Genomic DNA, 22,515 nt, shown 5'->3' with positions numbered 1-22,515 from the left:
CTTCCTAACAACCCTATCAACCTGGGTGGCAACTTTCAGGGATCTATGTACATGGATACCGAGATCTCTCTGCTCATCTACACTACCAAGAATCTTACCATTAGCCCAGTACTCTTTATTCCTGTTACTCCTTCCAAAGTGAATCACCTCACATTTTTCTGCATTAAACTCCATTTTCCACCTCTCAGCCCAGCTCTGCAGCTTATCTATGTCCCTCTGTAACCCTGTATCATCCTTTATCACTGTCCTCAACTCTACTGACCTTAGTGTCAACTGCAAATTTACTAACCCATCCTTCTACACACTCATCCAGGTCATTTATAAAAATGACAAACAGCAGTGAACCCAAAACAGATCCTTGCGGGACACCACGAGTAACTGAGCTTCAGGATGAACATTTCCCATCAACCATCACCCTCTGTCTTCTTTCAGCTAGCCAACTTCTGATCCAAACTGCTAAATCACCCTCAATCCCATGCCTCCATATTTTGTGCAATAGCCTACCGTGGGGAGCCTTAGCAAACACCTTACTGAAATCCGTGTACACCACATCAACCGCTTTACCCTCATCCACCTGTTTGGTCACCTTCTCAAAGAACTCAGTAACGTTTGTGAGGCATGATCTACCCTTCACAAAACCGTGTTGACTATCCCTAATCAACTTATTCCTCTCTAGTTGATGATAAATCCTATCTCTTATAACCTTTTCCAACACTTTTCCCACAACTGAAGTAAGGTTCATTGTTATATAATTACCAGGGTTGTCTCTATTCCCCTTCTTGAACAAAGGGGCAAAGTGAGGTGCAGAAAAGGAACCAGAGAAAGGAATGCCAATGATTCCAAGGCCAAGGATCAACTCCATCTCCTGGAAACATCTGCCAAGTGTAGTCAGAGATGTGGCTCCGGGATCGGGCTACACAAGACCCCATAGAATGGGTGACCATAACAAAGAGTTTCCAAGGTGGACAATCATGCTCATTGGTGAGTGATTACTACTGCTGATGAGTCAATGACCTCAGAATTAAGGCACCCCAAGGGAGTAGAATCCACAATAGGATTTAGTTTTATATCAGTTTGAAAAGGAGAAGATCGGGTCTAAGTCTAGTGCTTTAAACCAAAACAAGGGTAAGTATGTGTGTAAGAAAGCTGAGTGAGTTGAAGTAAGCTGGCATACTAGGATAAGGCAATAGAGACATAGTAGTGGACATTTAAGGGAATATTTCAGTATACTCAGTGTTTATGCCTACTGTAAAATAAAATTCTCAAGCAACAACCCACCAAATATGGTTTAAATAAAGTAGTTGGGGAAATCATCAGACTTGGGAAAGAAACATAGAACAGCACATGGTGAAAGACAGTCGGATAATTGGTCAGAATATAAAGAGTGGGAAGTTAGGGAAGTGATTGCTGGGTCCATGGTGAGATACTTGTATCACTGATAGTCACAAGTGAGGAGCCAGAAGACTGAAGGTTAGTTAACGTGGTGCCACTATTTAAGAAAGGCAGAAAGGAAAATCCAGGGAACTATAGAGTGATGAACCTGACATCAGTGGAGGCCATGTTGTTGGAGGAAATCCCAAGGGACAGGACTTACATGTATTTGGAAAGCCAAGGACTGATTAGGGATCATCAACATGGCTTTGTGTATGGAAATCATGTCTCACAAACTTGATTGAGTGTTTTGAAAAGGTAACAAAGAGGATTGATGGGGACAAAGTGGTGGACGTGATCTATATAGATTTCAGGAAGGCGTTTGACAAGGTTACGCATTGTAGACTAGTTAGCAAGGTTAGATCACATGGAACACAGCAAGAACTAGCCATTTGGATGTAGAATTGTGCCATAGGTAGGGGACAGAGGGGGGTGGTGGAGGGTTGCTTTTCAGACTGGAGGTCTGTGACCAGCAGTGTGCCACAAGGATCGGTGCAGAGTCCTCTGCTTTTCATCATTTAATTAAATTAATGGGACGTGAACATAGGAGGTATGGTTAGTAAATTTGGTTTAGCAGATCACCCCAAAATTGGCGGTGGAGTGGACAGTGAAGAAGGTTACCTCAAAGCACAATGGGATCTGGATCAGATGGGCCAATGGGCTGAGGAGTGGCAGATGGCGTTTAATTTAGATAAATGCGAGATGCAGCATTTTAGGAAAGCAAATCTTAGCAGGACTTATACACTTAATTGTAAGGTCCTGGGGAATGTTGCTAAACAAAGAGACCTTGGAGTGCTGGTTCATAACTCCTTGAAAGTGGAGTCGTAGGTAGATAGGATAGTGAAGGCGGCGTTTGGTATGCTTTCCTTTATTAGTCAGAGTATTGAGTACAGGAGTTGGGAGGTCATGTTGTGGCTGTACAGGACATTAGTTAGGCCACTGTTGGAATATTGCGTGCAATTCTGGTCTCCTTCCTATCAGAAAGATGTTGTGAAATTTGAAAGGGTTCAGAAAAGATTTACAAGGATGTTGCCAGGGTTGGAGGATTTGAGCTACAGGGAGACGCTGAACAGGCTGGGGCTGTTTTCCCTGGAGCGTTGGAGGCTGAAGGCTGTTTATAAAATCATGAGGAACATGGTTAGGATAAATAGACAAGGTCTTTTCCCTGGGGCAAGGGAGTCCAGAACTAGAAGGTATAGCTTTAGGGTAAGAGTGGAAAGATATAAAAGAGATCTAAGGAGCAATCTTTTCAGACAGAGGGTGGTGCGTGTATGGAATGAGCTGCCAGAGTAAGTGGTGGAGGCTGGTACAATTACAACATTTAAAGGGCATCTGGATGGGTATATGAATGGGAAAGATTTAGAGGGATATAGGCCAAGTGCTGGCAAATGGGACAAGGTTGGGTTGGGATATCTGGTTGGCATGGATGAGTTGGACCGAAGGGTCTGTTTCCATGCTGTCACATCTCTTATGACTCTATGACTCTTGTTAAGAGGAAGAAAAAGGCTTATAGAGTCATAGAGTCATAGAGATGTACAGCATGGAAACAGACCCTTCAGTCCAACCCATCCATGCCGACCAGATATCCCAACCCAATCTAGTCCCACCTTCCAGCACCCAGCCCATATCCCTCCAAACCCTTCCTATTCATATACCCATCCAAATGTTTCTTAAATGTTGCAATTGTACCAGCTTCTACCACATCCTCTGGCAGCTCATTCCATACACGTACCACCCTCTGTGTGAAAGGTTGCCCCGTGGTTCTCTTTTATATCTTTCCCCTCCGCTATGTACTCTAGTTCTGGACTCCCCGACCCCAGGGAAAAGACTTTGTCTATTTCCCCTATCCATGGCCCTCGTAATTTTGTAAACCTCTATAAAGTCACCCCTCAGCCTCCAACGCTTTAGGGAAAACAGCCCCAGCCTGTTCAGCCTCTCCCTGTAGCTCAGATCCTCCAACCCTGGCAACATCCTTGTAAATCTTTTCTGAACCCTTTCAAGTTTCACAACATCTTTCTGATAGGAAGGAGACCAGAATTGCACACAATATTCCAACAATGGCCTAACCAATGTCCTGTACAGCCTCAACATGACCTCCCAACCTCTGTACTCAATACTCTGACTAATAAAGGAAAGCATACCAAACGCCTTCTTCACTATCCTATCTTCCTGCGACTCCACTTTCAAGGAGCTATGAACCTGCACTCCAAGGTCTCTTTGTTCAGCAACACTCCATAGGACCTTACCATTAAGTATGTAAGGATGAGACGTGAAGGCTCAGTTAGGGTGCTTGAGAGTTACATGTTAGCCAGGAAAAACCTAAAGAGAGAGTTAAGAAGAGCCAGGAGGGGACATGACCCTATCTGCTAACGACTTTTCAAGGAAAACCCTAAATCTTTCTATACGTATATGAGGGATAAAAGAATGATTGCAGTAAGATTAGAGCCAATCAAGGACAGAAGTGGGAAGCTGTGTGTGGAGACCAAGGAGAGAGGGGAAGTGCTCAATGAATATTTTTCGTCAGTATTCACACTGGAAAAAGACAATGCAACAGGAATAAAGAGTACTCGGCTAATGGTAAGATTCTTTGTAGTGTCGATGAGCAGAGAGATTTCGGTGCCTGTGTACATAGATCCCTGAAAGTTGCCACCCAGGTTAATAGGGTTGTTGAGAAGGGACATGGTGTGTTGGTGTTTATTGGTGGAGGGATTGAGTTTCGGAGCCATGAGGTCATGCTGCAGCTGTACAAAACTGTGGTGCAGCCGCACTTGGAGTATTACGTACAGTTCTGGTCACCGCATTATTGGAAGCTGTGGAAGCTTTGGAAAGGGTTCAGAGGAGATTTACCAGAACGTTGCCTGGTATGGAGGGAAGGTCTTATGAGGAAAGGCTGAGGGACTTGAGGCTGTTTGCGTTAGAGAAAAGGTTGAGAGATGACTTAATAGAGGCATATAAGATAATGTGAGGGTTTGATAGGGTGGATAATGAGAGCCTTTTTCCTCAGATGGTGATGGCTAGCACGAGGGGATATAGCTTTAAATTGAGGGGTGATAGATATGGGACAGATGTCAGAGGTAGTTTCTTTACTCAGAGTAGTAGGGGAGTGGAACACCCTGTCTGCAGCAGGAGTAGCCTCGCCAATGTTAAGGGCTTTTAAATGGTCATTAGATAATCATATGGATGATAATGGAATAGTGTAGGTTAGATGGGCTTCAGATTGGTTTCACAGGTTGGCGCAACATTGCGGGCTGAAAGGAATTTACTGCGCTGTAATGTTCTATGTTTGAAAATCTCTTCACCCCCAAGAAAATTCATTTTGTGTCATTTTGAACTGTCTGTAGATTCAAAGTGATGAAGGACTCATTCCTGACGAAGGACTCATTCCTGATGAAAGGCTCATTCCTGATGAAAGACTCATTCCTGATGAAAGGCTTATGCCTGAAACATCGATTCCCCTGCTCCTTGGATGCTGCCTGGCTGGCTGTGATTTTCCAGCAACACACTCTTTGAATAGTTTCAAACTGAATGACTGAGTTAAAACAGGATGGTTCTGAAGGCCGTGAAAAGCAGCATCTGCAACTCACCCATTAACTGAGACTGGAATATTCCACAGGATGACAAGGGAGCATCATGTTCATAATCCTTGGTACCTCCAGCTCGTTGGGGGATACTGTGAGGGAAGTTTAAATCTGGTCTGATATATCTCCCTAAAAAATATGAAAACAGTTGTATAACATAGTTAGGCTTCGCGGGTCTGACGTTTCAGTGTCTTTACTTTGCAGCAATTATGATTTTTGTGTGTCAATCTCTCTCCGTCCGGATACAAGTTTAATCAGAAATGTGATTGTTCAGCTTTGTGCTGGTGTATGGAGTGAACCACAAGTGAGAAATGAAAACAGAAAATGCTCAGCCAGCAGGACTGGCAGCATCCATGGAGAGAAGAATAATTAATGTTTTCTCAGCAAGTTGCCAGGAAGGAGGGACAGTGAAGGAAAATGGGCTTAAACTGTCTTTGGAGGCTGGAAATCTCACACGCTGGAGCAAAGTGGGGTTTGACCCAAGACAGAATATGAAGAAGGAAAAGGCAAATGGAAGGAAAGGAGAATTTAATTCCAATGAATTTTATTTTGCAACAGTCGAGAACAACAACAAAATAATCCCTGTCCTTTGCTGATGAATTCCATACATTGAAAAACACAACATGTCACAATCGCAAATATTTTAGACTAAAATCCTCAACCGAACCTTCTGTTTTCCAGTGTAATTTTCCAATAGAGTTTTCTGCTATTTTTCAGATCTTTGAGAAGTATTTGTTTTCTTTCAGGTAATTCAATATTTTTCAGCTGTCTTGTGAGATCGAGGACATCTCAGCTCAAGGTGGATTTTCACCCACAATGCCTGTGCAGTGAATTTAACAGAAGATCAGAGACTGCCCTGATTTCTAATGCCCCATTCCTCGCTTCAACAGCTATTACATTGTTCTTAGTGGGTCCTTCCCATTTGACAACTAATCCCAGGGTTTGCACACAATGCGGTTGCTCCCAATTTGGTTTGGACTTCTCCAGAATGACCTGTGTCTTTCTGAGCACAGTGCACAGATATGGCCTACCTAAAAATATAGTTTCCAATGAAATGTTCTAATATCTAATCAAGCTGTTTGGAAATGCTATTACACATGTCTAGAGCAAGTGGGACTCAAAGCCATGTCACTTGGCTCAGAGGTAGAGGCAATATCAATGAGACCTCCCAAAGAAGCTGTCTCACTATTAGAAACACTGCACACCTGGTCTGAGCTTCAAATTGGTGGTAAGACTAATAAATATATAAAAGACAACATAATTAAGTGAATGATATAATTAATTGCATTTCATTATGCATAGTGGTGCAGGAGATATGTCGAGGCTGTAGTATGTGGGAGCTCGGGGATACCAGGGCAAACATGGCTATAGTTGTTTGAATTTTTTGCAGCTTCACCTCAGACTTTATGAACAGAAGATTGAACTATAGACTGCAGAACACATCAGGATGGGGGACAAGTTAAACACATTCATTGTACCAGGAGACAGTCACACCTCTTAGAATAGGATTTTCTGATTTGCTGATTAGTTACGATCAGTGTGGTGACACTGTGTGTGAGGCAGGTAAGTGGACCCAGCGACAGCAGTGCAGAAATATTAACTTCTGCAATTGATCAACCAGTTTGATGTTTTCTTGCTTGTTTAGATGAGAGTGGGGGCTGCAGTGTGGATATGGAAATTGACCATGGAACAGGAATGTGATGGCCTAGTGGTATTAACACTGAACTGTTCATCCAGAGATGCAGGTTATGTTCTGGGGACCTGGGTCTGAATCCTATTATAGCAGATGGTGGAATTTGAATTCAAATCATTGTTGATTGTTGGAAAAACTCATCTGGTTCACTAAGGTCCTTCGGGAAGGAAACTGCCATCTTTACCTGATCTAGAACACACATGACTCCAGACTAACAGCAATGTGGTTGTCTCTTATACTGCTCTTTGGGATGGACAAAACATTCTGACCTCAGCAGTGATGCTCTCATCCCATGAATGAATAAAAATAGTATTTAAGTGGTGAAGGAACAAGGAATGTTGAGGTACGAGGGGACAGTATAGTGAGGGGAATTGACATGCTCTCTGCAGCACTGAGCATGTGTCCAGATGGCTGTGTTTCTGCATGGTATCTGCTCGAAGCTGGTGAAGAACTGGCAGTGGGTTGGGGAGGACCCAGTTCTGGCCCATTCAGGCATCAGTGACATAGACTGAACTAGGAAAGAGGTTTGACAGGGAGAATACGAGGAACCAATCATTACATGAAACAAAGAACCTCTCAGGTTATAATCAGGGCTCTGGTGGTGCAGTGGTAGTGCTCTTACTAGTGAGAGGTGGGCATGATTAGGGTGGGATGCCTTATTTCCCCTGACAACTCCATTTTAATTTAGTTTTGTTCATTCATTCACAGGATGAGTGGTGGGGAGAGCACTGGGAAGCATTATCGTCCACACAAATGTCATTTTAATTTGATCCCCTTGTTTTTTTTTCAGTTCCAGGGCTCTAATGAACTCCTTGACTTGTTTTTAATTTGATTTTTTTTGAAAAGTCAGGCAGAAGGAGAGCTTTGTGGATCTGAATCAAGATACAAGCTCTTTGTGAATAAAATCAGAAAGCTGAGTAAGATCTTCACTGCTGGGCCCAGTGTAATTCTCACAGCTATTGTCATTGCAATACCACAAGGATTACAACTGCTCACAATACACATTAAACAATGGGATGTGGAGACCAATTGTAATATTTCCAAATCTGCTGTGGACACAAACTTTGGTGGGAGCATAAGTTGTGAGGAAGATGCAAGGAGGCTTCATAGAAAGATAAAAGCTAGAGGCTAGAGGGTGACATTTACATAGAACATAGAACATTACAGCGCAGTACAGGCCCTTCGGCCCTCGATGTTGCGCTCACCTGTGGAATTAATCTGATGCCCATCTAACCTACACTATTCCATTATCATCCATATGCCTATCCATTGACCATTTAAATGACCTGAAAGTTGGTGAGTCTACTCCTGTTGCAGGCAGTGCGTTCCACACCCCTTATACTCTCTGAGTAAAGAAACTACCTCTGACATCTGTCCTATATCTATCATCTCTCAATTTAAAGCTATGTCCCCTTGTGCTAACCATCACCATCCGAGGAAAAAGGCTCTCACTGTCCACCCTATCTAACCCTCTGATTATCTTAAACGTCTCGATTAAGTCACCTCTCAATCTTCTTGTCTCCAATGAAAACAGCCTCAGTTCCCTCAGCCTTTCCTCATAAGACCTTCCCTCCATACCAGCAACATCCTCTGAACCCTTTCCAAAGCTTCCACATCCTTCCTATAATGTGGTGACCTCGTGGCTCCAAAACACAATCCCCCTACCAACAAATGCCAACACGCCATATGCCTTCTTAACAATCTTATCAACCTGGGTGGCAACTTTTCAGAGACACCGAGATCTCTCTGTTCATCTGCACTACCCAGAATTTTACCATTAGCCCAGTACTCTGCATTCCTGTTACTTCTTCCAAAGTGAACTACCTCACACTTTTCCACCTTAACCTCCATTTGCCACTTCTCAGCCCAGCTCTGCACCTTATCAAATCCCTCTGTAACCCACAACATCCTTCGGCACTATCCAGAACTCTAGGCGGAGGTGGGTACTGCAGATGCTGGAGATTCGAGTTAAGCCTATTCCTGATGAAGGACTTTTGCCCAAAATGTCGATTGTCCTGCTCCTTGGATGCTGCCTGACCCACTCTGCTTTTCTAATCTTGACTATCCAGAACTCTGCCTACCTTAGTATCATCCGCAAATTTACTAACCCATCCTGCTACACCCACATCCAGATCATTTATAAAAATGACAAACAGCAGCGGCCCCAAAACAGATCGTTACCCCTCAATTTTGCCCCTCAGTGTGCTCCATCATGCACTACGATCACTGCTGATGCCCTCTCCCGGCTTTCTCCCTGTCCCCTTCGATGCCTTTAATATCTAAAAGATACCTTTCTCTTTCTTGGATGTGTTCAGTGATTTGACCTCCACTGTTTTCTGTGGTAGAGAATTCCTCAAGTTCGCTACCCTCTGAGTGAAGTAATCTTTCCTTCTTTCAGTCTGAAATGGTCTACCCTGTATCCTGAGACTGTGTCCCCTGGTCCAAGACTTCTCAGCCAGGGAATCATCCTCCCTGATTCTCGTCTGACTCGTCCTGTTAGAATTTTATTTGTTTATAAAATCTAGTGAAGACCATAAGACTGTAAGACGTAGGAGTAGAAATTAGCCATTCAGCCCATCGGGTCAGCTCTGCCATTCAATCATGGCTGATAAGTTTCTTAACCTCATTCTCCCGCTTTCTCCCCCTAACCTTTGATCCCCTTGATGTCCAGGAACCTATCTCTCTCAGTCTTAAATGTACTCAATGGCCTGGCCTCCACAGCCTTCAATGCATTCCATAGATTCCCTACTCTCTGGCTGAAGAAGTTTCTCCTTATCTCTGTTCTGAAAGGTCTTCCCTTTATTCTAAGGCTGTGCCCTCTGCTCCTAGTCTCTCCTGCCAATGGAATACATGCCAGTAGAACTGATCCTTCCTCAGGGAACAGTCCTGCCATTCCCGGTATCAGCCGAGTGAACCTGCCTATTGCAATTATATTCTCTGCTGGGTAGGGAGACCAAAAACGCACACAAGACTCCGGGTGTGATCTCACCAAAGCTCTGTATAACTGTAGTAAGACATCTCTAATTCTGAACTCAAATCATCTTATAATGAAGGCCAATAAACTATATACCTTTCTAATTTCTTGCTGCCTACTTGCCTGTCTACTTTCATTGTACCAGGACACCCAAATCCATTTGTATATCCATATTTCCTAATGTATCACCATTTAAATAACACCCTGCCTTTCTGTTTTTCACAGAGAAGTGTGTATAACTTCACATTTAGCCATACTATACTCCAAGTGAACCCACATGAATTGTATGTTCTTTGTTTTAGTTTGTGTGATGATACGTTTGCGTGTATGTTCCAGCTTGTGTCATCGTACGGATGTATGTACATCTCAGTAACACTTTGAAAAATGATTTGGTGTGAGTATTGGTTGTTTCAGTTAGTCAGTAGGAAGAACAGAAAAGAGAAAGCTGTGGGAAATTGGTTACGAATCTGTCAAGAGATTGACCTGAGATGACTAACCAGTAAGTGACAGAACTGTGCACTTGTCATCTCAAACCCACCTTCAGTGGTATTATCATCACGAACCTACCTTCAGTGGTATTATCATCACGAACCTACCTTCAGTGGTAATGCACTGTGTCAACCAAGACTTGCCAAACACCAGGTCAACTCTCTCAGCGTGTCGCATCGTCAGAACACACCTCCTCAAGGTAGCTGCTTCAATCAACTGCAAGACAGGACAGATTAAAAGTCAAGTTGTAAACGTGGACCTCGAGTTAAGGATCAATATTTTACAGAATTAAACTTGTTTACCATGAAATGTAAGAAGTATCAAAATGTTAATTTGGGTAGCAATTTTACCTAAATGTCAACAATTAGATTTATTTACATTACAATTAATATTACCAATTGGATTTAAAAAGCTAGCCTCAGGAACAGTGACCATGAATCCATTGTTGATTGTTGTAAAAGTCCATGGGATTCACCACTGCCTTTCAGGGCCAGCACGATGGCTCAGTGGGCAATGCTGCCTCACAGCGCCAGGGACATGGGTTTGATTCCAGCCTCAGGTGACTGTCCACATGGAGTTTTCACTTTCTTCCCTTGTTTGCATGGGTTTCTCTGTCGGGTGCTCTGGTTTCCTCCCACAGCCCAAAGATGTGCAGGTTAGGTGGATTAGCCATGGAAAATGTGGGATTACAGGGAAACAGTGGGAGGACTGAGTCTGGGTGGGATGGCCTTTGGAGGGTCAATACAGACTCAATGGGCTGAACGGCCTCTTTCTGCACTGTAGGAAATGATTCTATCATTCTCTGACACTGCTGTCCTGACCTGTCTTGGTCTGATCTACATGCGACTGCAGACCCACAGCATGTGGTTGACTCTGAGCTGCCCTCAGAAATGGCCGAGCAAACCTGTTACAATGCCAAATCAAAGAATGAAACTGGATGGATCACCTAACATTGTCCTGGGCACCAGAAACAACAATGACAAACACAACCCTAATTACCCTGCAAAGTCAGCCATACAAACATTTGGGTGCTGGTGCTAAAATTGGGAGCTGTTTCACAGACTAGTTAAGAGATAGTCTAATGTAGTCACAATCACTGAATCCTACCTTTTCAGATTGGAAATATCCATAGTTTACAAACCAAAGTCAAAGTCAAGATTGGAAGTAAACATTGATAAGGAAAAGTGAGACAAGAACATCTAAAGTAAGATCGATAGCTCCCTGGCTAGTGTAGTGTCCCGAATGCCTCATCCTCTGCCTTGGGACCCTACAATCACACAACATCAACATCGACTTCACTAGTTGCCAAATCTCCCCTCCCACCACCTCATCCCAAATCCAAACCCCAACTCGGCATCGCCCTCTTGAACTGTCCTACCTGTTCATCTTCCTTCCCACCTACCCACTCCACCCTCCACTCCAACCTATCACCATCACCCCCCACCTTCATCTACCTATTGCATTCCCAGCTACCTTCCCCCAACCTCACCTCCCTCCTATTTATCTCTCAGTTTCCTTCCTCCTCCACATTCCTGATGAAGGGCTTATGCCCAAAATGTCAGCTCTCTTGCTCCTCGAATGCTTCCTGACCTGATGTGCTTTTCCAGCAACACACTTTTCAAGTATGAACTAAAAAGTTCATGGATAAAGCACCTCTTTCCCTCTGCGCTGAATTTCCTTGCTGCTTCCAAAGTCCCTGCACGATATAGTCAGTCCATCTGCGCCCCATTCCAGATGTGATCTTTGCTTCCTGACCACATGACGTTGATGGCTTCTTTTCTGTTCTGACAACTTAAAAACATCAGCACAAATCCTCACAACTTGGGGACTTTATAAAATAAATCCTTCTGTTCGCCTGAACTGAAACCTCTAAAGAATTGAAATAGATTGGTGCCCCCTCCCCCTGCCCCACCCCTGCAGTGTTTTTTCTGAATTTCATAAAAGTCCAACTTTTAAACACTTCCTCAGCTAACATTCTAGGAATCCTGTTAGGCACTCAGCATAGGTCAGATACTTATTTGAAATTATGTCCTCAGTTATAGAATCATAGAGTCATGCAGATGTACAGCACAGAGACAAGTCAAATGGTCCAACTTGTCCATGCCAACCAGGTATCCTAAATTAATCTAGTCCCATTTGCCAACACCCTCTTAACCCTTCCTATTCATATACCCATGCAGATGCCTTTTCAATGTAATAGTACCAGCCTCCACCACTTCCTCTGGCAGCTCATTCCATACATACACCACCCTTTGCATGAAAATGTTGCCCTTTAGGTCCCTTTCAAATGTTTCCCCTCTCACCTGAAACCTTTGCCCTCTAGTTCTGGACTACCCCACCCCAGAGAAAAGATCTTGTCTATTTATCCTATCTATGCCCCTCATGATTTCATAAACTGCTACAAAGTCACCCCTCAGCCTCTGACGCTCCAGGGAACAGCCCCAGCCTGTTCAGTCTCTCCCTATAGCTCAAATCCTCCAACCCTGGCAACATCCTTGTAAATCTTTTCTGAACCCGTTCAAGTTTCACAACATCCTTCCAATAGGAAGGAGACCAGAATTGCACACAATATTACAAAAGTGGCCTAACCAATGTCCTGTACAGCCGCAACATGACCTCCCAACTCCTGTACTCAATACTCTGACCAATAAAGGAAAGCATACCAAACACCTTCTTCACTATCCTATCTACCTGTGACTCCACTTTCAAGGAGCTATGAACCTGCACTCCAAGGTCTCTGTATTCAGTGACACACCACTGACTATACTTACCATTAAGTGTATAAGTCCTGTTCTGCTTTGCTTTTCCAAAATGCAGCACCTCGCATTTATCTAAATTAAGCTTCAACTGCCACTGTTCAGCCCATTGGCCCTTCTGGTCCAGATCCAGTTGTAATCTGAGGTAATCTTCTTCACTGTCCACTACACCTCCCAATTTTAGTGTCATCTGCAAACTTACTAAGTATACCTCTTATGTCCACATCCATAACATTTATATAAATGACAAAAAAACAGTGGACCCAGCACCGATCCTTGTGGCACTCCACTGGTCACAGGCCTCCAGTCTGAAAAACAACCCTCCACCACCACCCTCTGTCTTCTACCTTTGAGCCGGTTCTGTATCCAAGTGGCTAGTTCTCCCTGTATTCCATGAGATCTAACCTTACTAACCAGTCTCCCATGGGGAACCTTGTCAAATGTCTTAGTGAAGTTCATATAGATCATGTTCACTACCCTACCCTCATCAATCCTCTTTGTTATTAGTTCAAAAAATTTAATCAAGTTAGTGAGATATGATTTCCCACACACAAAGCCATACCGACTATCCCTAATCAGTCCTTGCCTTTCCAAATACATGTAATTAAAAATCACACAACACCAGGTCAGAGTCCAACAGGTTTGTGGGATGCAATTGTAAGGCACAGAATTTATGGCAAAAGTTTATCGTGTGATGTAACTGAAACTATACATTGAAAAATACCCTGATTGTTAGTTAAGTCTCTGATCTGTTAGAATGACCATGTTAGTTTCACTTCTTTCATATGTAAATCATGAAACTTTTTTTTAAAAAAGTTACATTCTCAGGCAACTTTTGCTATAAATTCTGTGCCTTACAATTGCGTCCACAACCACCTGATGAAGGAGCAGCACTCTGAAAGCTACTGCTCCCAAATAAACCTGTTGGACTATAACCTGGTGTTGTGTGATTTTTAACTTTGTACACCCCAGTCCAACACCGGCATCTCCAAATCACAAATACATGTAAATCTTGTCCCTCAGGATTCCCTCCAACAACTTGCCCACCACCGACTTATAGAGTCATACAGTCATAGAGATGTACAGCACGGAAACAGACCCTTCAGTCCAACCCATACATGCCAACCAGATATCCCAACCCAATCTAGTCCCACCTGCCAGCAACCGGCCCATATCCCTCCAAACCTTTCCTATTCATATACCCATCCAAATGCCTCATAAATGTTGCAATTGTACCAGCCTCCACCACTTCCTCTGACATCTCATTCCATACACGCACAACCCTCTGCGTGAAAAAATTGCCCCTTAGGTCTCTTTTATATCTTTCCCCTCTCACCCTAAACCTATGCCCTCTAGCTCTGGACTCCCCCACTCCAAGGAAGAGACTTTGTCTATTTATCCTATCCATGCCCCTCATGATTTTATAAACTCTATAATGTCACCCCTCAGCCTCCGGCGCTCCAGGGAAAACAGCCCCAGCCTGTTCAGCCTCTCCCTGAGCTCAAATCCTCTAACCCAGGCAACATCCTTGAAAATCTTTTCTGAACCCTTTCAAGTTTCACAACATTTTTCTGATAGGAAGGAGACCAGAATTGCACACAATATTCCAACAGTGGCCTAACCAATGTCCTGTACAGCCGCAACATGACCTCCCAACTCCTGTTCTCAATACTCTGACCAATAAAGGAAAGCATACCAAACGCCTTCTTCACTATCCTATCTACCTGTGACTCCACTTTCAAGGAGCTATGAACCTGAACTCCAAGGTCTCTTTGTTCAGAAACACTCCCTAGGACCTTACCATTAAGTGTATAAGTCCTGGTAAGACTTGCTTTCCCAAAATGCAGCATCTTGCATTTATCTGAATTAAACTCCATCTGCCACTTCTTGGCCCATTGGCCCAGATCCTGTTGTAATCTGAGGTTACCCTCTTCACTGTCCATTACACCTCCAATTTTGGTGTCATCTGCAAACTTACTAACTGTACCTCTTATGCTCGCATCCAAATCATTTATATAAATGACAAAAAGTAGTGGACCCAGCACCGATCCTTGTGGTACTCCACTGGTCACAGGCCTCCAGTCTGAAAAACAATCCTCCACCACCACCCTCTGTCTTCTACCTTTGAGCCAGTTCTGTATCCAAATGGCTAGTTCTCCCTGTATTCCGTGAGATCTAACCTTGTTAACCAGTCTCCCATGGGGAACCTTATCAAACGCCTTACTGAAGTCCAAATCGATCACATTTACCACTCTGCCCTCATCAATCCTCTTTGTTACTGCCACAAAAATCTCTATCAAGTTTGTGAGACATGATTTCCCATGCACAAAGCCATGCTGACTATCCCTAATCAGTCCTTGCCTTTCCAAATACATGTACATCCTGTCCCTCAGGATTCCCTCCAACAACTTACCCACCACCGATGTCAGGCTCACCGGTCTATAGTTCCCTGGCTTGTCCTTACCACCTTCTTAAACAGTGGCACCACGTTTGCCAATCTCCAGTCTTCCGGCACCTTACCTGTGACTATTGATGATACAAATATCTCAGCAAGAGGCCCAGCAATCCCTTCTCTAGCTTCCCACAGAGATCTCGGGTACACCTGATCAGGTCCTCTGGAATTGTCCACTTTTATAAGTTTTAAAACTTCCAGCACCTCCTCCTCCTCTGTAATATGGACAGTTTTCAAGATGTCACCATCTATTTCCCTACAATCTATATCTTCCATATTCTTTTCCACAATAAACACTGATGCAAAATACTCATTTAGTATCTCCCCCATCCCCAACGGCCCCACAAATAAGCTGCCTTGCTGATCTTTGAGGGGCTCTATTCTCTCCCTAGTTACCTTTTGTCTTTAATGTATTCATAACAACCCTTTGGATTCTCCTTAACCCTATTTGCCAAAGCTATCTCATGTCCCCGTTTTTGCCCTCCTGATTTCCCTCTTAAGTATACCCCTACTGCCTTTATACTCCTCTAAGGATTCACTCGATCTATCCTGTCCATAACCAAATAAGAAAATGCTGGAAAATCTTAGCAGGTCTGGCAGCATCTGTAAGGAGAGAAAAGAGCTGATGTTTCAAGTCTAACTGACCCTTTATCAAAGCTTGACAAAGAGTCAATTAGACTCAAAACGTCAGCTCTTTGTTCTCCTTACAGATGTTGCCAGACCTGCTGAGATTTTCCAGCATTTTCTCTTTTGGTTTCAGATTCCAGCATCCACAGTAATTTGCTTTTATCCTGTCCATATCTTCCTTCTTTTTCTTAACCAAACCCTCAATTTCTTTAGTCATCCAGCATTCCCTATACCTACCAGCCTTCCCTTTCACCCTGACAGGAATATACTTTCTCTGGATTCTCGTTATCTCATTTCTGAAGGCTTCCCATTTTCCAGCCGTCTCTTTACCTGCGAACATCTGCCTCCAATCAGCTTTTGAAAGTTCTTGCCTAATACCGTCACAATTGGCCTTCCTCCAAGTTTGAACTTTGACTTTTAGACCTGGTCTATCCTTTTCCATCACTATTTTAAAACTAATAGAATTATGGTCGCTGACCCCAAGGTGCTCCCCACTGACACCTCAGTCACCTGCCCTGCCTTATTTCCCAAGAGTAGGTCAAGTTTAGCACCTTCTCTAGTAAGTACATCCACACACTGAATCAGAAATTCTCTTATACATACTTTACAAATTCCTCCCCATTTAAACCCTTATCGTTGTTCCAAATATTTCTGACCTCTTTAATAAATTATCTTCACAGAATTAAAGCAACAGTTCCTCTTGAAAGTCCAAATGTCTAAAGGATAATAATATCATAAACCTCCACCACAAGATCTTCATCAGCTGTACAGAGACTGATCATACTTCTGACATTACCTGTGACTTGAGAAGTTTATGAATACTGTTTGTTGCTCGTGGCTCTGAGGATGGAATCGTTCCATTTTGTGGAGAGGAAGTGTTATGCTCAGAAATATTTGTGGATGCTCTGACAAGCGTCTGACAAAAAGCATACGTCCTATAAAAAAAAAGTGAATTACAATCATAAACCACAAAACTAACATTATAAAGTGCTAATTTGTCACAAATATTATATTGAATGGTCCAATAATCAACCTCATCTCAATGTTCTCATTCAATCTAATATACCATTGAATGTTAAAACATGTTTGAGGGGCTGAATGGTCTTATTTTGTTCCTATTTTCTGTTATAGACCAGACCAAACTTCTTTTAAATATATCATGGAGATAACCAAGACCCTAACTTTTTTCTTAATTGAAAGCAAGTGTGAGGTGCTATGTTCCAAATGTAATTCAAGTGGTGACACTACTTGACTTTACTCTTACCCATAGTTAAATTACAAACAAAAGGAATAAGAATGAGCATAACTTTAACTCTACTGGAACATTGAAGAATAGGTTATTTAACTACTAAACAGCAGCTGTTCAATATCATAATATCCATAAATACAACTTAGGCAAAGGCAAAATCAGTAAAATAGATTGTCTCACATGCAGAGTTTCTCCAGTCCAGGATGAAGACAATGATTTGGTGCTGAGAACAGGTACAGCAGCTTCCACAACCAACCTCAAAACCCCAACAGCTGCTGAAAACTCAACTAAACCCCTGGTTCTGTGGGAGGCTGACTCCACTCTTTCACAATGCTTCTGCTGTTCCAAGGCCTTACAGGGTCTTTACTTTATTAGCTTGGATGAGATAACTGCTCACTTGTGGCTTAAAGCTTCTCTTAAAAAAAAGAGAAAATACACCTCTTAAAGCCATAGTATTGTCACAATTTTAATCAGAATTCCAGTCCTTATCCTATTGATGTACATTACAGCTGAATGGGAATCAGCTTGCTGCTTAGGGTCTGTGTAGCCTCTGAAGTTGACAGTGGCAGAGCCTAGGCTAGTAAGGAGCTGAAACCAAGCTGATGCCAGGATTGTACAAAGCCAATCTTTTCTGGCAACAGCCTCTCTTAACCTCATCCTACAGGAGGAACAGCACCCTTTGTTGGTTGGCATTGATTTAGTCAATGTGTTACATGAAACATGATCACCTTAACTCTGATGTCAAGGGGTCCACACTAACCACTTGATCCCAAAAGTGGATGGCGTCATTTCAATCCCCTTTGCTCTCAATATGACTAGGAGAATGAACAGAAGTAATTTCAATCAGGTCAAGCTGAGGGAAATGGAGGAGTAGCAAAGAGAAGACTCTCAACCAGGTCATATTGCCACTGGGGATTCAGGAAGCAATTCTCAAACCTTGACCTCAGTGAGACGCAATGTGTCAGACATCCCAGTTTCACACAACAGGAACATGGGAATGAAGAAAACATGAAAAGGTACAGATTATTTGCCCCCTCCCCTGCATGTGGTGCACCACCGACTAGATTATGAATTGGAGATGCTGGCGTTGGACTGGGGTGGACAAAGTTAAAACTCACATAACACCAGGTTATGGTCCAACTGGTTTATTTGGAAGCACTAGCTTTCGGAGCTCTGCTCCTTCATCAGGTGAGAGCTACCTGCTGATCAGATAAACCTGTTGGACTATAACCTGGTGTTGTGTGAGTTTTAACTATTAGATTATGGCTGTCCTTCTACTTCAACATAATGTTTCCAGTGTCCTTACTGAAATCTGCCTCTGATTGCAGCTTGAATAGGGTGAATATGGCATTGCCAGTGGCTCTGAGGAGATTGTAGACGTATTTTTATGTGTCAGCTTTCCTTCAGGTTTGAGCATGGGGTATATTTGCAGGATTCTCAGCTTCCATCTGCTGAAGAATGGTCACTCACTGAGACTTTCTATGCAAACGCTGAGTATGTTTGTTTCAAAGACTATATCTGGCCTGGTCAGCTGATCGTGCGGTGTAGAATGACCTTGGCTGAAGTGTTCTCAGAGACTGAGAGGGGTTTGCTGCTGTTCAGCATCATCATCATTGGTGATCACTCAGGTCAAGTATGATTGTCCTCCATAAGGGCATCTATTTGTGGGCCTTCAGATGGCTGAAGAAGCCAATCTGGGATCCACGGATTCTATTACAATGTGCAAATTGGTGCACAGTAATGGTAGTTGGAGGTGGTGGTGGTGGGCCGTCCTGATGTACTCTCTCTCCTTGTGTAAGCGTTACTTCTGTCCAGGGCATGGCAGAGACCATTTTCATGGCTTCTTGCAAGGTGATGTTTCTGCAGTGATTCTGGTTTGGAGCGACCTTCTCCCAATTGTTGATGTGGATGTGGAATTGCTGGAGGTTGATCTGGATGTTATCTTTGAGGTGTTTCTTTTGGCCACCGGGGAACGTGCTGACCTTCCTTCAGCTGTGAGTACATTGTGTGTTTTTGGAGGCATGAGATGGGATTTGGATGACGTGGCTGATCTGTTCGAGTTGCTGTCGAATGATGGTTGTGGTGATGTTCACTATGTTGGCTTCTTCCAAGACACAGGTGTTCGTGTACTTACCTCCCCAGGTGATCCACAGGAGTTTTTCTAGGGATGGCAGCCGGTGACCAGTGGTGTTCCACAAGGGTCAGTGTTGGGACCACAACTTTTCACTTTATACATTAATGATCTAAATGAAGGAACTGAGGGTATTCTGGCTACGTTTACAGACGATACAAAGATAGGTGGAGGGGCAGGTAATACTGAGGAGGCAGGGAGGCTGCAGAAGGATTTGGACAGGTTAGGAGAGTGAGCAATGAAGTGTCAGATGGAGTACAATGTGGGAAAGTGTGAGGTCATACGCTTTGGTAGGAAGAAGAGACATGGACTATTTTCTAATTGGGGAGAAAATTCTGAAACCTGAGGTACAAATGGACTTGGGAGTCCTCATCCAGGTTTCTCTTAAAGTAAACTTACAGATAGAATTGATAGTTAGAAAGGCAAATACAATGTTGTCATCTCAAGAGGACTAGAATATAAAAACAGGGATGTACTTCCAACGCTTTATAAGGTGCTGGTCAGACCACATTTAGAGTATTGTGAGCAGTTTTGGGCCCCATATCTCAGGAAAGATGTACTGGCTCTGGGGCGGGTCCACAGGACGTTCATGAGAATGATCCCAGGAATGAAAAGCTTAACATGTGAGGAATGTTTGAGGACTCTGGGCCTATACTTGATGGAGTTCAGAAGAATGAGGAGGGATTTGATTGATATACAGAATAATGAATGGCCTGTACAGAATGGATGTTGGGAAGATGTTTCCATTGGCAGGACAGACTAGGACCTGAGGGTACGGCCTTAGAGTAAAGGGAAGACTCTTTAGAACAGAGATAAGGAGAAACTTCTTTAGCCAGAGCCTGGAGAATCTGTGGAATTAATTTCCACAGAAGGCTGTAGAGGCCAGGTCATTCACTATATTTAAAACAGAGATAGATAAGTAATTGATTGCCAATGGGATCAAGGTTATGGGGAGATAGCGGGAAAAAGGGGTTGAGAAACCTATCAGCCATGATTGAATGGTGGAGCAGACTCAATGGGCTGAATGGCCTAATGTCTGCTCCTATGTATTTTGGTTTTATGGTCTTACGTTGTTCCACTACTTTAAGGTGTCTACTATAGATAGTCCACTTTCCGCTCCATTTAGGAAGGACAATGACTTTGAAGATCAGAAGTTTATCCTGGGCCTTTAGTCAGTATCTTCAACCAGCCTTCTTCTGAGTCGAGCATAGACTCCATTGGCACAGCTCAGACAGTGTGGTATTTCTGCATCGATGTTGGCTTTGGAGGAGAAAAGGCCTGCTGATGGTCTGGAGAGTGATCCACATTTTTAAGGGGATGGTTATTGACCCTTATTTTAGGAGGGGTGAGGGACTGTTGGGTGGTGGTTGATGGAGGATTACTGTCTTTTTATGCTAAAGGTAAGGCCTAGAAGCTTATATGCTTTGGCACAGCCACCCAAGATGTAGTGCAGACCTTCCACAGAGTGTGCTGCGATGGCATTGTTGTTAACGTATTGAAGTTCCAAGATGGAGATGGTGGAGACTGTGCCTTTGGCCCTGGACCTATTAAGGTTGAACAGCCTGCCATCCTTACGGTAAATGATTTGAATTGCCTTGGGCGGGTTTTGGTCAGTGAGATGGAGGATGTGGCAAAGAAGATGGTGAGCAGGGTGGGTGTGGTGATGCAGCTCTGTTTGACGCCCATCTCCATGATGAAAAGCTCAGACTCCAATCCACAGTTGCCAAGTGCTACCATAGACATGTCATCATGCAGCAGCCTCAGCGTACTGGTGCAAGTATCAGAGTCACAGCCACATTGTAACAGTATCCACCAGAGAGTGTCAACAGGTTTAGTCAGGTTGATGAAGGCCGTGTAAAGCAATTGTTTCTGTTCCTAACATTTTTCTTAGAATTGACCTGCTGTGAAGATCATGTCTGTTGTTCCACTGGTTGGGCTGAAGCCACACTGCGATTCAAGGATAATGGCAGAAGTCTATTGGCAAGGACACATGCAAGTATTTGCCAGTGGTGGACAGAAGGGAGATGCCCCTGTAATCCTGAGTCAGCATTGACATCCTTTGTGAATATGGTCACAATCAGAGCATCCCTGAGCTCTGAGGGGAGTTCTTCTTTGAGCCAAATCTTCAAAAGCAAAGCATGTCTGTGTTGATGGAGCTGTGGGCCAGCGTCCTTTAGGGTCTCTGCAGGAATCCCACCAGGACCTGCAGCCTTGTTGTTCCTTAGGCTCCTTATGGCATCTTGTACTTTAGTCACACTGGGAGGTTCTCCCATGTCATCTTGGGGGATTTGGTTGATGATTTCCAAGTTAACATTGGCATTATGGTTGAGAAATTATTGGAAATGCTCTCTCCAACAGGTGTTTGTAGATTTCTTGTGCTTGAGCCGTTTGTGTCTGTCTTCGGGGGGGTTTAGACTACTGGAGCTTGGACTGTATATTGCCTTGGTGGTGCTGAAGAAACCTCTTGTGTCCCCAACAAGGCTGTATTAGTCCACCATTTGGGTTTGAGTGCCCTTACCCTCTTCTGGACATCAGTCTTAGCTTTGTCTTCAGCCCTTCCTTTGGCCTTGCAGGTGATGTCATTCTGCCAATCACAGAAGGCTGTCCTTTTCATAACCAATGAGCTGTTCAATTTCACCACCATTCTCCACAAGCCAGGACTGATGTTTCCTGGACTCGTACCAGAAGGTGTTATTGCAGGTACTGAGAATGGTTTGCTTAAGCAGACTCCAGTGTTCTCATATATTCTCTGGGTAGTCCTGAGGTAGAGTTTTGGAATTGAGGCTGGTAGATGTTGCAGAGTGACTACACAACCCAGGCCCTCAATGCTGAATATTGACCAGGTCTGCTTCTTCTGAACAATCCTCTTTCTGTGTAGTCTGATGGACATTATAAAACAGATAAATTGGTAATCAGTCCAGCAGTCATCTGAGCCTATCATAGCCCAGGTGATGTTCATGTACCCATGGTGCCTGGAGTGAACAATGACCTAATCAATGAGATGCCAATGTTTTGAGCGTGGACGTGTCCAAAAGGCTTTGAATTTGTTTTTCTGACAGTGGAGTGTGTTTGTTATGATAAGGTTATACACAGTCTATTTTGTGTCCCTCAGGTCCTTTTCAAATCTTTCCCCTC

The 22,515-nt window shown here is 43.5% G+C and overlaps 1 protein-coding gene across 3 annotated transcripts in view; it reads right to left on the bottom strand.

Annotated features, from left to right (window-relative positions):
* Nucleotides 1-22,515, bottom strand: part of LOC122555449 (ubiquitin-associated and SH3 domain-containing protein A-like) — a 237,518-nt gene that overhangs the window by 64,748 nt on the left and 150,255 nt on the right. For all 3 annotated transcript variants that reach the window (XR_015758771.1, XM_087992423.1, XM_087992424.1), the window contains 3 exons: nt 16,797-16,935; nt 10,273-10,381; nt 5,016-5,138 (listed from right to left, as the gene is read on the bottom strand). Coding sequence is in view for 2 of the 3 variants with exons in the window: in XM_087992423.1 (XP_087848549.1) it covers nt 5,016-5,138; nt 10,273-10,381; nt 16,797-16,935 (371 nt within the window). In the remaining variant the exon portion in view is untranslated. The remainder of the gene's footprint in view (nt 1-5,015; nt 5,139-10,272; nt 10,382-16,796; nt 16,936-22,515) is intronic.

The sequence above is a fragment of the Chiloscyllium plagiosum genome, unplaced genomic scaffold (genome assembly GCF_037043375.1).
Source record: "Chiloscyllium plagiosum isolate Xiang-an unplaced genomic scaffold, Cpla_swu_hap1 HiC_scaffold_12, whole genome shotgun sequence".
Lineage (NCBI taxonomy): Eukaryota > Metazoa > Chordata > Chondrichthyes > Orectolobiformes > Hemiscylliidae > Chiloscyllium > Chiloscyllium plagiosum.
This window is presented reverse-complemented; position numbering and strand designations above follow the sequence as displayed.